This window comes from Odontomachus brunneus, unplaced genomic scaffold, assembly GCF_010583005.1.
Source record: "Odontomachus brunneus isolate Ranch 3 - 2012 unplaced genomic scaffold, Obru_v1 Obru_scaffold_013, whole genome shotgun sequence".
Lineage (NCBI taxonomy): Eukaryota > Metazoa > Arthropoda > Insecta > Hymenoptera > Formicidae > Odontomachus > Odontomachus brunneus.
Genome location: NW_022639463.1, coordinates 1196426 through 1211707, shown reverse-complemented (window position 1 = coordinate 1211707; position 15282 = coordinate 1196426). Strand labels below are relative to the sequence as shown.

General features: G+C 42.8%; 2 protein-coding genes across 5 annotated transcripts in view; both read right to left on the bottom strand.

Annotated features, from left to right (window-relative positions):
• LOC116841144 (kynurenine/alpha-aminoadipate aminotransferase, mitochondrial-like) overlaps window positions 1-272 on the bottom strand; it is a 24226-nt gene extending 23954 nt beyond the window's left edge. The window contains exon 1 of one of the 2 annotated variants that reach the window (XM_032808744.1): window positions 109-272. The gene's annotated coding sequence lies outside the window, so the exon portion shown is untranslated. Of the gene's footprint in view, window positions 1-97 lie in introns of both variants that reach the window. The other variant, XM_032808745.1, reaches the window with a different exon arrangement.
• Window positions 273-3254: 2982 nt separating this feature from the next.
• LOC116841146 overlaps window positions 3255-15282 on the bottom strand; it is an 82347-nt gene continuing 70319 nt past the window's right edge. For all 3 annotated transcript variants that reach the window (XM_032808747.1, XM_032808749.1, XM_032808748.1), the window contains 5 exons: window positions 11471-11678; window positions 11193-11358; window positions 10693-10965; window positions 9907-10319; window positions 3255-9108 (listed from right to left, as the gene is read on the bottom strand). In XM_032808747.1, coding sequence (XP_032664638.1) covers window positions 8964-9108; window positions 9907-10319; window positions 10693-10965; window positions 11193-11358; window positions 11471-11678 — 1205 coding nt within the window. In that variant the 3' untranslated portion in view covers window positions 3255-8963. The remainder of the gene's footprint in view (window positions 9109-9906; window positions 10320-10692; window positions 10966-11192; window positions 11359-11470; window positions 11679-15282) is intronic.

The window sequence follows — 15282 nt, the reverse complement described above, 5'->3', positions numbered from 1 at the left end:
TATGCATATATAGTATAATGTAATGATAAAAGCATATAAAGAAGCATTAAAAATGATTAGATAGAAAAGACCGTGACGTTAAACGTGCACTGCTTACGCTCAGCTTACTCGATACTCATACGACCCAATCTTAGCGATGCTCTGCGTTCCGTCTAAAGGAATCTGAGCGCACGGAAATATTTATAGAATTCGTAAAGTGTGAGGGGCAAGCACACAAAAGTCGAAAAAACATGTGAGAATAATCCCACCTACAAGATATATGTATCAAGTTCTTTGAACGTCAAAGGATTATGATCTATAAAGAAGAAGATGAAAAATAAGATTAACCCGCTTATCGGAGCAAAACAGGTCACGGAATTTGTTTATTTGGTTTTAATCACTTAATTTATCTTTTATATATGTTAATTTATCTATCTTCTTTAATTATTCGTTATATACAGTGTATATAACACAGTGTTTAATGCAACAATTGAAGCTTGGAAGTTAACGTTTCTTCGCATCTTAAAACAGTATCGGCAGGACACTCTGTTAGAGGGAGAGCAGAAACCTTGAAATATATTCGTAACATTTATTCCAATTTATTAACATCTTGTCCGTGTGTGCGTGTGTGTGCATGTGTGTATATATATATGTTATGTGTAAATGTATGTCTGTAAGCGTGCACGTTGTCATTGTTTCCATCGTCTATCCTTCATCATTCTTTGACGCTGCGGATAACTTATCGTATAATATTGCCCAATAAACGCTCCATTCGATATCGATCGATCGATCAAACGCGCGCAGGTAGATTCTCGATCGATCTCGTGTAAAAAAGAACCATCGACGTCGAACAGAACGTTTGGATTAAGGGTTTTGTTTTGACGACCGACAGAACGGGGCTTGTCATGTGTATATTGCAGCGCTGACAGTACAAGCTGGATAATTTCTGTACGCAGGATCAAAAATCACGGATACTTAGCCGGATATTCGGGTACGAATCCAATAATAACCGAGTACTCGGACACTAAACCGGTAATGATCAGGTACTAAGCCGATAATAACCGAATACCTGAGTACTAACTAGTGCTGTCAATTTCAGCTACCCACGTTTTCCGTGTATTACTCGAAAATGTTAAGAGCTTCTACTCAGTCTACTCAGAAATGGTAGCTTCCAAAATAGCACAGAGAATTTAAAAAGAATTCAGTCGTATGTCACCAATTCTGAGTTCATTTTCAGATTCAAAAGAATTCTTCAATTCAATGAAAAGAATTCTTTTCGCATCTAAAAATGAACTCAGAATTGGTGACATACGACTGAATTCTTTATAAATTCTCTGTGCTATCTGGGTTTATTTTGCGTCTGTACACTTTCTGCACATAAACAACCTTAAATTTGCGACGAAATTTAATTTAATGAATAAACGAAATAATTCGACATTTCCAATTTATTGTCTTTCATATATTACTCGAAAATGTTAAGAGCTTCATGTTTATTCGGAAATAATAGCTTCCCAGATAGCACAGAGAATTCAAAACAAATTCAGTCGTATGTCACCAATTCTGAGTTTATTTTCAGATGCAAAAAGAATTCTTCAAAGTTCAGTTCAATGAAAAGAATTCTTTTTGCATCTAAAAATGAACTCAGAATTGATGACATACGATTGAATTCTTTTTGAATTCTCTGTGCTATCTAAGTTTATTTTGCGTCTGTACACCTTCTGCATGAATAACCTTAAATTTGCGACGAAATTTAATTTAATGAATAAACAAAATAATTCGACATTTCCAATTTATTGTCTTTCGTATATTATTCGAAAATGTTAAGAGCTTCATGTTTATTCGGAAATGATAGCTTCCTAGATAGCACAGAGAATTCAAAACAAATTCAGTCATATGTCACCAATTCTGAGTTCATTTTCAGATGCAAAAAGAATTCTTCAAAGTTCAGTTCAATGAAAAGAATTATTTTTGCATGTAAAAATGAACTCAGAATTGATGACATACGATTGAATTCTTTTTGAATTCTCTGTGTTATCTAAGTTTATTTTGCGTCTGTACACCTTCTGCACATGAATAACCTTAAATTTGCGACGAAATTTAATTTAATGAATAAACAAAATAATTCGACATTTCCAATTTATTGATTTTTTAACAATAACGAACGAATTCATTGCGTATTCGCAACTATTTATTATCTGGTTGCCCCGAGGGTAATATCCGCCAGTACCCGTGAGTATTAGGATTATATTGACAGCACTAACTCGATAATAATCGGGTGCCTATGACGAAAAATTGCAGGTAATAACCGAATAGTCACCATCTGCTATCTGTTATCAATCAACTGATTAGATATCAGCTGACTTTATCGCTTGTTTTTCTGAGTTACTGTACATTAACCAAAGTGCTCGTGTATTTGAAGATGCTGACGCCACTAATGTATTAGCACTGTTTATCAGGAGCTAGTTCGCTGACTTCACCCGCTCTCCTAATTGCTTTTCCTAAACGCCTCGATCGAGAAGTGATGCTCTGACCTAATACCAGCAGGATAACGGAAGTAACGCTGATGAAAGTAACGCAAAATTAGAAGAATCAAGGCTGTCACCGCTAACAAACTATGTCGCGCAGTGTCGTCGCTGTCCCGTCGTGTCGGTCGACGGAAAATCTCCGTATCGATTTTGAGGCCGTTGTTTCTCTGTACATCGCTGCTCATTACGCTTTGTCTCGCGTCTGATCTCGCACACCCGCCAAATCCGTGCCCGTCCTCACAATTAATACGGCTTTTATAATGGAATTATTTACAAAATGGAACACTTACAACGACTGCTTTTTGTTTAGTTTATCGTGAGCTAGTTACCGAACCGTCGGTTTTCACTTCTTCGCTACGATAACGCAATTAACGGATATCTGCTTATGTATAATACGCGCATTCTCAACACTAGCCGACACGTTCGCACGGACTCTCACATCACCGAATGCCAGAAATGCGGCTTCTGAGGGCCCCCTTTGAGCTCTGGATTAGTGATACAACTGAAACTTCTCGCTTTGAATGGCGCGCGCGTATTCGAAACCGCGCGCTCGCGTTTCACGAACCGTAAAAGCCTAAAGCGTTCGGAAGCGATGATGTTCCGTGCAAAGTAAACATTAGTGTCCACGCTTTTTCAGATGCCACTATGGTGATATTCGCTACGTCGAGTCGCATCTTTTATAGTATAGGAAATATAACAAAGAAATGGGAATATATATTTTCGCTTAGCTTTAAAAATAATTATCTGCAGTGTGTATAAAAATGTCTATTATTCAGTTAATGCATCAGAAATGCGGATTGTCGTCAAATTACATACATAAAGACAGAGATAGTGAATTATGAAAAGGGAATATAATATCTCATACACTAAGACCTCGAAAGAATTGACAAAGTGCCAGCTTATATTTTCCGTGTTTCTTTTTTTTTCATTATATTGAAATTATGTCAATCGTATATATATATATATATATATATATATATATATATATTAAAACTATTTGGTACCAAAGAAGTTTATAGGTATTGGGCTTTAATACTCCTAGTTTCATTATTTGCATCTAGTTCAAAATATTCCTTTTTGCAAAAATTATGAAAGGGAGATACTGATAAAAAGTTTCCGTCAGTTTGATACGCCTAAGAGTGTAATTAGTAAATTCATTGAGTAAATTCATAGAGAAAGAGAGAGAAAAATGTAATTATTTTGAAAATATATCTGACAAAGATTGTGAAAGCTTTTAATCGAAGAAACTTACACATACATATCCACTTTTGGCACAGTAAATGCACTTTGTCACAGACTTGTTCAAGGAAAGAAGGAAGAGAAACACGATGTATAAGAAGACGATGTATAAGAAGGAGAATGCGATGTTTCGAGATGATTAATACACGTTAAGAGGAGATTACAGAGTCATCTATAGCGGAAATGCTTAGCGAGTCTAGGCGCTGTTTGTGAGTTCCTTACTCTTAAAATATCTATATAATGTTGAAGAGTAGAAAAATTATAAAAGTACGAAGGTCTTTCTATAATTGTCAACGCGAGAGAAGTTCCGTGCGCCCGCTTCACTGCGATTTTTCGTTTGTCATGTTTTGTTTTCTACCTGACCTTAGAAAATATCTTCAACATAGCGTAAAATACTGTCGTCTCTCTTTTATTGAACAAACAAATCGCTGTTTTGGATTGTAAACTGTCGCTTATTATATAAGTACTAAAACGCGACGGAATTCTTCGAGAGGACCGTCGCTTATTAATTACGTGAGTAGCGAGGCTGCTGATTTTTCTTTTGCTTTTTTCCTCCAGATATATTTCAAGCTTTAAGAAAACACTGTAACAATATAAGAATCAAATGCAACAAGAAATTCAACGACGATTTCTGCACAATGCACGCGATACGATAACAATAACAATGCAATAACTTTGTCCCAATTAGGGTAAGGGTTGTGAAGCGGTTTGCCGAAATAATAATTCGCAACACATGTGCAATACAATCTTCTTCTGTTAATCATTATCCCGTAGATCTTGCGATCGTAATCTTGCGAAAAGAACCATTGAATTGGACAGCAGAAACAGAACCAATTAGACAACAACCGAGTCAAAGCGGAGCGAAGAAATATGTAATTGAATGGACCGAGCAAGAAGAAGAAGAAGGAGAAAAGAGAAGAAAAAGTAGAAGAAGGAAATACGCGATCTCAACTGCAGCGCGGTCAAGATCCAGACGATGTCGCGCGGAAACACTCGTAAAGAAGGGCCAGAATGAGGAAGGAAGAAGGGATGAAAGGGAAAAGTCGATGAAGATGGTGAAGAGAGAAAGAGAGAGAGAGAGAGAGGGAGAGAGAGAAAATGTGTGTGTATATTTCTCTAAACGACGATGGAAGAAGTGCGGCAGAAAGGCACCGAGAGAAGGTTTCACGTAGTTGTACGAACGTTAGACGCTAAAATCAATCGACACGAACTTGTGTACAGTTTCTAAAAAGTCTCGCATCCCGCCTAAAGTCGCGCTAAGCTACTTGGCACGCACAATCGCACGCACAGTCGCGCACTCTCACGCACTCAGTCGTATATCATTCCTGATTCTTCCTAGATTTCTCTCTTTTTTTTTTTCTCTTTTTGTTTTTCTTTTTTTTTACTTCGACTAGACACTGTTTGATTGTTACATTTGGCAATTCGGCAGCACTCACGAGTTTTCAAGCTCCTTGTCTTGCGCGACTTCGGGGCGACCTGCTGTACGCCGTGCACCGCTGAGAACTTCGTTCTTGCCCGACGACTTCGGCGGTCGCTGTGAGAACGTGTGGAATGAGAAGTACAGAGTAATGTGCAGAGTTACCCGTGATCTATTTGCTAGTTGCACGTCCGCGCGGTATTCCCAAGAGATTCTCTCGAGAGAAGAAACTCGGAATAGACTTCTTCCCGATTGTCTTCAACGCCTCATCCGGGACAGAGAGAGACACAACGATGACACGCGGCTACACGGACTCGAGTGCATTTGAGTAGCAGTGGCAAGAACTCGGTCGGAACGAATTCGTCAGCGTGTCGGCGTAAAGTAAGCGCACCTTCCGCGTTAATAATAATTCTGCTTCAATCTTTCAGCTGCGTCCCGAAACCTCGCCCGCCCCGTTCCGACCACCTCCCTTTTTTCACAACGTTATCGTAATTTCCCAGCAAAATGTGACTTTGGTACATGTATATAACAATAATTCAATAAGGCATACGATATCCAATTAAGGACTTTCCCTCTATTTATCATAGAACTTTTCCCAGACGTGCATGTATCTCTGGAAGTTTTGACATCTCTCGCTCTCCCTTTTCCGCCTCCCTCCCCCACGCTGTTTCTCTCTCTTCGAAACTCCGTAATGTCTGAGGTTCGCAAAAGTTGACGTTTTCGCCTAATGGCCGAGAGTAACGGATAGCCGTGTATAAATTACTAGAGGGAATTACACGACGGGTCTCTTAGTCATATATAGTCGCTCGACTACATTCTCTTTCTCTCTTTCTCTCTCTCTCTCTCTCTCTCTCTTTCTCTTTCTAACTTCTGTCGTTCTCTTCTCTTTATTTCTTGCAGCTTGTTGAATTCATGCCTCTGGCGTCGGATCGGGGTGGCGAATTTTGGAACGCAGCCAGTGTAATATAAAGTCTCCTCTTCGCGTAGAGACGACGTTAGAGTCTCGCCCTCCCCTCCCCCCTCCCCCTCCTCCACCCTATCAATCGGGGAAGCGAGTCGTACACGACGCTCAACGTAATACGCTTCGTAATACGATGTGTATGTACACCTATCTAAAAGTACTGTCGCGACACTGTAAGTGGCGCCTATTACGTTATATCTTTTTACCCCGATATAATAATTTCCTCCTCGCTCGTCTCTTATTCGTCTACTATACAAACTTCTGACTAGAACAATAGGTAGATAGTCCTCTCGCGCGCTCGTCTCGCTCGTATGTATATGTTTTACTGTATTTTTTTCAGATACTTTTTTTTGTGTTTTACTCATTTGCCGTCACGTGCCGGGGAGGGGCCCGCCGGCAGTGATGTTAGCTTACGCGGAAAAGTCTCCAGATGCAGAGAGAGGTATGGCTCGTCTGGTTGAACTACGTTTTATTTTTTTACCGAAAATAGACGGCGCATATAAATTGCCCCCGTCAACGATAAATATGTCTCACCTACTATATAACTCTCTTTTTTTTTTTTTTGTTCTTTACACCGACGCTCTAACGTTTTGATAAATTCGGTTTTCTACACCCAGCGAGCTTCTCGTCAGCTAATATCACTGAGGTGACGGATATACAAAGAGCCGAGTCTCTCGGCTGCTGCCTTTGTCTCTCCTCTTAGAATCGACCGATTCTATACGGTTTGTATTCTCGAGAATTTCGCATTTTATTTTTCAAGGGTTAATGGAGCGGGCCTGATTGCGGATTGTCGCTGCTTTTTGCGCCGAATGACGAGTTCGATCGTTGGTTCCAGTCCGTAGTGGGGGATTTGTCGAACAACAGCGTGCCACTTTATCGGAGCGACCGATAAAATAGAACGTTTTGCGAAGATACGGCTGGTGCTCGGGGAAACTTTCGGAAACTTCAGTTCGCCGTGGCCGTTTACGGTAATCACCCTATTACCGGTTCCCCTCCTTCGAGCACGGCGTTTATCTATCGTACGCAAGAGGGTTATAGACACGTACACGTACACCCAAAACCTTACAAGAGCTTACAAGATTACACGAATAGAAATACGTTTTATTTACTGGCACTGGCGGGTAACGTTGGACCGGCGGCGAAAACCGGCGGTGGTGTCCCGCCGGAGAGAAATCGCCTCGGAGGAAACCAGTACAACGGCTATCCGAAATGGGAGTGCTGCCGTTTCCTCTCCTTTCCGCTCCTGAGTCTCCCAGGCCTCCGTTTTGTTTTTCCTCACTCCTCCGTTCGCTCGTCCCGTCGACAATCACATGTTACACTGACATCGTATATAGTCAAGTATTGCGCGCGTATTATTGTTTCCACGAGAAGCATCACGATCAGCCCGATGAGCCTGATTATCGTCACGCCTGTATAAAAATAATTCCCTATTTCCCCGCGACGTCGTTTGTCGTCGTCGTCGTCGTCGTCGCCGTTGTCGTCGTCGTCGTCGCCATCATCGTAGGGTCCGCCGCCTCTCGTCGCGGTTTCCCCGACGACTGTCTCCCGAGCTGCGAGTTTCACGGTTTCTCACCCTGGTCGATTGGAGCAAGTATCCGTCTCGGATTTCTTTTGTGCGATTATAGATCACCGTGCGTCCTCGTCCCAAATTCGGCAGTCCCGCCGCGAAATACCGCGGGTCTTGCGGATGCCAATTGGGTTGTCCACGAATGTCCAAACGAGGAAGTGCATTTGCTTGCTTTCGTTGTTAATGGATCACGAATATAATCGAGCGTGCGCCGTGCGTCGTAAACGACGTGCATTGTCGAAAGGAGCGACGTCGCACCGAGGAGAGACTCGCTAACAGATGCGGCTGTGACGAAGGGAACAACGAAGCCGGCCAATTTTCTTCGATCAAATGAGGTCGCGGTGGCGCGGCTTGCGGATGAGAAGCAATTCTCGCAGTGCTGCGCAGCCTGCACGCGTTAGGGATGCTGGTAGCTAAGATCCAAAGTATAATTAGGTGAAATCCGAGATAAACTAGGCCGGCTGCATTGTTCGCGCATTTATTTCGCTAGGATAGGCAGACGTCTAGAGTGTATGACGGTGAGTGAGGGCTCAGGTAAACTAAACTTAAGTCACCGCCAGCCTCATCACGCGAAACGCCGGAACGGTTCGGAACCTTTGAACCGATGGGTAATCCGACCCGAGTTCCGTACTCGCCACAGCGTGTATCACCAAGTCGACGCGAAACGCTTCGATCTGGACTGCTTTAAGATGAGTTTGCTCCGGTTCCGGGACGGGCGTACTGTCGTAATATCGGAAATCTCCGATATTTCTTCGCGTCCGTGCAAAAATGCTTCCCGTCGCTCGCTTCTCCCACGTCTGCCGCTTTTCGCGTTTCCGTTCCCGTAGGTTTCCTTCCTCCCTCCTTGGCTACATCAGCCTCGACAGCTCTCATCTTTTACGCAATAATTCCGACATCTCTGTCATTTATCCAGATTTGACAGTGTTCGCAGGTACAATTTGGTTCATTTGTAATTTGGTGACCGCGAAATTTAGATGTTTCAATGTCTCGACGACGATTCTGTACAAAGTTCGTTGAGACCGTTCAAATTACGATCGAGGTCCGCTGCTCGATTCAACGGATGAATCCTTGCGGCGAGTCTACGCGACGTCATTTAACATCGATGAAATCCAAGGAGATTATTATTTTTTAGAGACACAACGAGGCAGTTTGGGAGTCTTACCAAGCGCTGAGGCTCGATTTCTCAGGCAAATGATTTCCTCGGATGTCGACACTCCGTATTTAACTCGGTGTCTGAGTAAAAACGGATCGGACATGCTCGCGACGAAAGACATCTTAAAAGAGCGTTTCCTGGGACCAAATTGGCGGTATCGATGGCAATGGCGCTGGTGGTCTGTGTCTCAATTCGATCGGCGGTGAACACGGCGGGGATCCCACGCTACTTTGACTGCTACTGGTCGTCGTCGAAACAGGCTGCGACCTATTATTAAAAGCTCATTCATTAATCGAGCCTGTCCACGATGTTTAGTTGACAAAAATGATTAATCGAGTGAATCCCAGTTGCATATATTCCAATCGCGGACAACGAACCAATCAAATTAGCCTGACCCAACCTAATATTACCTAGCCGAATTCAATCTAATCTAACCTAAATCTAAGCTTAAACTGATCCAACTTAACCTAAACTAACCAACTAACTAAGGCACCAATTTTAATTAGCTCGTGTCCGACTATTACGTATGGAATTGGCACCAGTGAGCTCTGCAATATACTAGAGTAGACCATGTTTACAACAGTCAATAGATAAGTTCCGTTTATCTTAGTTAGTGGGAACTTTCTCTTAAACCGAGCAGACAGTCGATTATCAGACAAAGACATATATAGCGTAGAGAGTCTATTGGCATCCTGCACACAGGATGCGGAAACGCTTACCACGCGGCAAGAAGCGACCAATCAATGCGCCGTTTTTCCATAAGAGCTGGAAGTTTACTGACTACCGTGTCGCTTTTTGCGGCAAGCATTTCCGCGTTCTGTGTGCAGGAGCCATATCTCGCTTTAACTTTGCTTGAACCTAATCAAACCCTTAATTTGGTAGCCATCAGCGTTTATCCTTTTCTACTGTTTCTGTGTCCTGACTCTTTGAAGGTACATTCCAGTATAATGCAGAGTTCACTGATTGGGACAGTCCCGATTAAACGACCAATGACTATCCGTTGATCAGAAATCACGAGAACCTGTACTGTTAGCTCGTCTTTTGGACATATCATCGGTAGCTTACCTAGAAGTTTCAACGGCAGCGCTGATGGTCAAGCAAGCTTGACAGGGTTTGCTACCGGCTCGTCGTCTGGGCACACAGCCCGCGCAACCATCCCATCTTTCGAGGGTCCGCTTTTTCTTAGAAGGCACCCGCAAAAATCGCCGACAATTCGGCTCGGGCGCGTCCGAGTCCGTGGAGAAGCCCGAGACCTCGTCCTCCGTGTCGACGCACTGCTCCTCCTCTTCCTCGTTTTTCAGGAACACGGAGTCAGAGCCGAGAGATCTAGAATCCGGATCGGGAGGATCTACGCTGCCCATCGACGCCAACGGCGCTCTTCTACCCGACGACGATGCCGCCATAAGGTTGCCGACCGCAGCGCCGTAAAGACCGGCCTCGCTGCCGCACGGCGATAAATCCGGAGTTGGCTGTATTACCTGATCATAGCGAAAGTTTTCGATGAGTTTCTAACTAACTTCACAGGTTGGTGTGAAAGGACGAATATTGAATATTCGGATTAAAATCCATGGAGTGTTTAAGGTCGTAACAACGTTGTTTAGTACTAACTACGGTCAAGTTTACTGTCAAATTTAATGTCTGTAACATGGACGGGCTAGACTATAGATTAATTACATTCAGCAAGGTTATTACAGTGGTACAAAATAATACAATTATACAGAGACAGAAGGAGAGATCGGTGTGCAATTTATTCCTCGACATCCGCAAACGATTTTAGGAAATATTGCGATACTTCCGGAATGAGAGAAAGTCTACTCAAGTGTCGTGACTGCGAGAGAGTGTCGGGTCTACCTGGATATCGATAGGGTAATATAAATCCCATGGCTCATCGTAAGCGTGACGCGGAAAGGATGGAGGAGGCGGAAGGCACGGCATCGCCATGGCTGAACCCCTTCGTTCCAGATAACTACTTCCAGTACTGCTACAAGTAACCGAGCTACATCTTCTGTGATCGTCGGGGGGAGTCAGTCTCGGTTGCCTGATTGGCGGTGCCAGCAGAGCGTCGTACCCACCTCCGACTGAGGCGAAGCGAGGTGGCACCACAGGTGAATGAGACTGGTTCATCTGATGTAAACATCATTTCTATCTACTACAAGTGCTTGGTAAAGGGAGCAATCGGACGTGATTCTCATTTACTTCCGTTGTGATTCGGAGTGAGTGAGTGAGTGTCGATATTGTACTTCGTGACTCTTTCTTTTTCGAGACATTGGAGAAGGAACATCAGAGTTCAAAACGTGATTGTAAACACAAGGTTGAAAAACACATCCGACATATTCGGGACTGCTGTTTACCTCGACGCACAACGACCTTCTTGGACCACGACCCGGCCTGGATGGTAATCTGGCGATCGCTTCAAGAGCAGCGGCGAGTGCCTGTTCTTCGGCTTCAGCTTCCGCGACCGCCGCAGCTGCCGCCGCAGTCAGCGCCGGATCTTCCAGTTGCTTGCTCGCTTTGCATCTAGTGTGAATGCATAAACCGTATTCTGACTCTATCTTCGTGGTAACCAATGAATAGCAAGTGTTCGATAGGAAGCGTATTTCGTACGTTACACCTGATCTCTCTCAATTACCTGCTCTTGTACACCACTAGCAACACCATCAAGCTGAAAAAGCCGCCGAGGGTCGCGGCGATCCGTACCCCCGTCATCACGTCGTACGTTTTGTAGAATTCGATTTTGAGCTGCTCGCGCTCACTCAGAGTCGGCGTTGTATCTGGCAGGAACGTCGTCGGGTCTGTCGTCGTCGTCCCTGTCACGTTGCTGCCGACACTCCCCATTCCTATGGATCAAACAGACTCGCTCGTTATACACGCGACAGAGGAATGCAGTGCGTTCGCGTGCGTTTGTGTGAACCGAATGTTGGTATTTCGCAAAATATACTCGGAATGGGTGCGAGAGATTTCCCAAAATAAAGAAACACGTCGTTAAAAGAAGCAAAAAGTCGGCACGAAGTAGAGAGGATGTGTAAGATAAAAGGAAAAGAAGAAAGGGAAGAAGAAAGGTCGGAAGGGAAGAAAGGGAAAAACTGCAACACTAAGCAACAATGAAGAGAGAAGTCAAAAGCGTAAGGGCGGATACGCCTCAAGTTCTCGAGCTGGGTCCGCTGGTATTGCGGTCGTGGAGATGCTTGAAGGTGCACGATTTTCCTGAACCTATCTTCAATGGCTAAGAGCAATACAGCGCGCAATATCTAAGCAGATTTATCAAATTCAAAATTCGTTTTGGAACGTTCGCGCTATCATTCTCAAGTGACTTGAGGTGTAGACTGAACTTGTCGAATTGAGTCCCATCAAAGTGCAGGGGAATATTTTCCAGAAAGAAATTAATGTCCCCGTTCTAGAGTATAATTCACTTCTCTCTGTTGAGACGCAAGAAGTCCATTAGTTTGCAAAACAATTCACGAAATGTGGTTCTACAACGTCATTACGGAGGTTGGATTTTTAAAACCGGCCAGGATTCCTTTCAGCGAGAACAGGTACGATTATTCCTTAATGCAATTGCTTCCAATTTTCACGATCGTCGAGTCCCGGTGCGAGCAAGAGCTCTTATACAAAGAGGGTCGTAAAAGAGAAATTTAACGACACAAGAGTGTGGCTGAAAGCTCGATAACTTCAATATTTCAGATAGAGCGCGGAGAAATATCTTACGCCGAAAGGATTTCACTTTGGCGAAATTTAACAAGCCTCTGCCCTGAAGAGGCTTCGGAAAATGATTCGATAAGATACCGTCGTTACTGAAATCCCCTCTCGCCACCGCCCTTATCTTTCATCCCTCCTTCTCCATTGATTCAACGTCCTTAATCACTCGGGTTATGTTAGGTCAGGTCAGACGACAACCTGTGGATGCTCCACGTTCGAAGAGATTGTTCCATGTGCTCTCACCAGCCGTCCTTATACCCGTAAAATTAACGACGCGGTAAACCCCCGGGGGGTTTCGACTTACAGAATTCTCACCACGTAGCGTAGCAGCTATTTAGTATTTGTCGCGCAAGACGTTCGGAGACGCCAGTTTTACACAACGATATGAAACTACAAGGAAAACTAATGTCGTTTCCGTTAAAATTTATTTTTTTTTACACTAACGCATTCTCTCCTCGCGTTGATATCGTATTGCCCGCTTTCGTCCAACGAATAAGGTTACTTTTTATGCAACTTGCTTTCTCTCTCCTTCATAATACTGCAGCGTATCAGTTTCAATTTTTGGTCGAATACCTCGGATATCCATTCGATTATTTAAATCTTTCAAGTATTACCTAAGCACCGGATATTTGAAGAGTTCAAATACCCAGAAAATATCTGCGAGCTTGAGCCCCGAAAGTATCCACGTGTTTGGCTAATCTTTATTAATTCAATACTTTACTTACCCGGGAAAAAATGTTCAGAAGATATGGATTTTATCAAGATTTGATCAGATATAATCAAATATAACGTTATATATTCAATTATATACGATTATTCGATATAACAATTATTCAGATATAACGTTATATATTCAATTATATATGATTATATGTGGACAGAATATGGATCTGAATCATATGTAACGTTATATCTGATTATATCTGATCAGATCTTGATAAAATCCATATCTGGCTTTTATCTGAACTTTTTTTTCCGGATAGGATACTTAAAAATAATCCACGCATACTGATTAGTAGTGGAGCAGTAGAACGTTAGGATATCGGCATTGCGTCTATCTGATACCTTTATCGCGCGCGAATAGGCGGTTTACGTGTAGCGATTGAGCACATCGACTTGCATGCGTCCTAACGATCGCCACACAGCGCTCTGTGTATAAGGTTGCCGATGAAATTTTGAGGTATATTACCGCGGCAGAGAGATATCCTGCTGCGCGCATGTGCTATTACGCGGTATTAAATTTGCGTACAATGCAACCTGAGAGTCTGCCGGAGCAGACCGTGGGGATAATATTAGACGGGCGCAGTTTGTAATCAAACGGCTGCATTCCGTCGAAGTCAAACATACAAATCGGTCTCTTTCCTGCTTGCGCCCGTTCGCAAAGAAAGTAGGCTAATCCCGAGCATTCTCTCGTAATTCCCCGCGCTCCGATTTTCCGCGTGAAGCGCGACAGCCGAGGAAAATCAAACTCGCGGGTGTTCTCCATTTAAGTCTCGAATTTAAATGAAACTTTGCGGAAGCGGAGAGTGTCGGGATGTGTGAAAACATTTCGCGATGTTCTTGCTGTTGAAAGGGCCGCACGCGTCGACCAATTCGACGAGCGCTCATAGACGCATACAGGGTGTCTCACACTCTCCCCCGGGCATTTTGTGAGGACGTAGAATGGGTTGATGTGAACATAAAAGTCCTATACCGTTTTGCGAAATTCGTAATAATTATACAGGCCCACAATTTAAAAAAAGTTGTCTGTGCTGGAGGTCTGACTAGGTACTATACGTATTTTGGGCTGCTGAATCCAAATCCGGTGTCAGATTTGCTCTCTTGAGTTTCCCGGAAAATCGAGGAAATCGTGAAAAGGAGCAGATATCCAGATTTTTACGGAGACATATATTCAAGAAAAAGTCTAGAGTGACGAATAACCCCATAACCCCACAATCAACGTTGAAAATACATTATGTACTTCAACATGAAAAACGAATCATTTTATACATCCCCTTACGAGACAGTTGTCATCGTCTCCAACATCCTCTGAAGCAGCAGGATTTATCTGATCGACGACCATATATTGTAAAATTAATATTTCGAATAGAAAAAAGATTCCATCTCGTGGACAATAACATGAATGTGACCATGATAAGGCATGCACAGATTAGATTTTCTAATCTATGCGATGTTAAAGGATTGATGGGTGAACTAAAACCGAATATGTATGATGGTATATGGGTTATTGGGTTATTGGATTGTTCTAGTCAGATGTTGAAGTACATAATGTATTTTCAACGTTGGTTATAGGGTTATTCGTCATTCTAGAATTTTCCTTGAATACATGTCTCCGTAAAAACCTGAATATCTGCTCCTTTTCGCGATTTCCTCGACTGTCCGGGAAACTCAAGGATGATGGAGCAAATCTGACACCGGATTTGGATTCAGCAGCCCAAAATACGTATAGTACACCTAGTCAGACCTCCAGCACAGACAACTTTTTTTAAATTGTGGGCCGGTGTTATCGAGATATTAATTGTAGAAAACTTGTAAATGATCATGCAGAATATGGTAAATGAGTTGTAGTACAACAACTGCCGTCGTGTACTTATACTTTAGGTCAAATTGAACAAAAAAGTCCTCTACCATTTTCCAAATAATCATATAGATTTTTCATTATTAATTAAAGAAGATTATTGCATGATTTTGCGTGATAACGCACTCATCTTCTTTAATTAATAATTAAAAATCTATGTGATTATT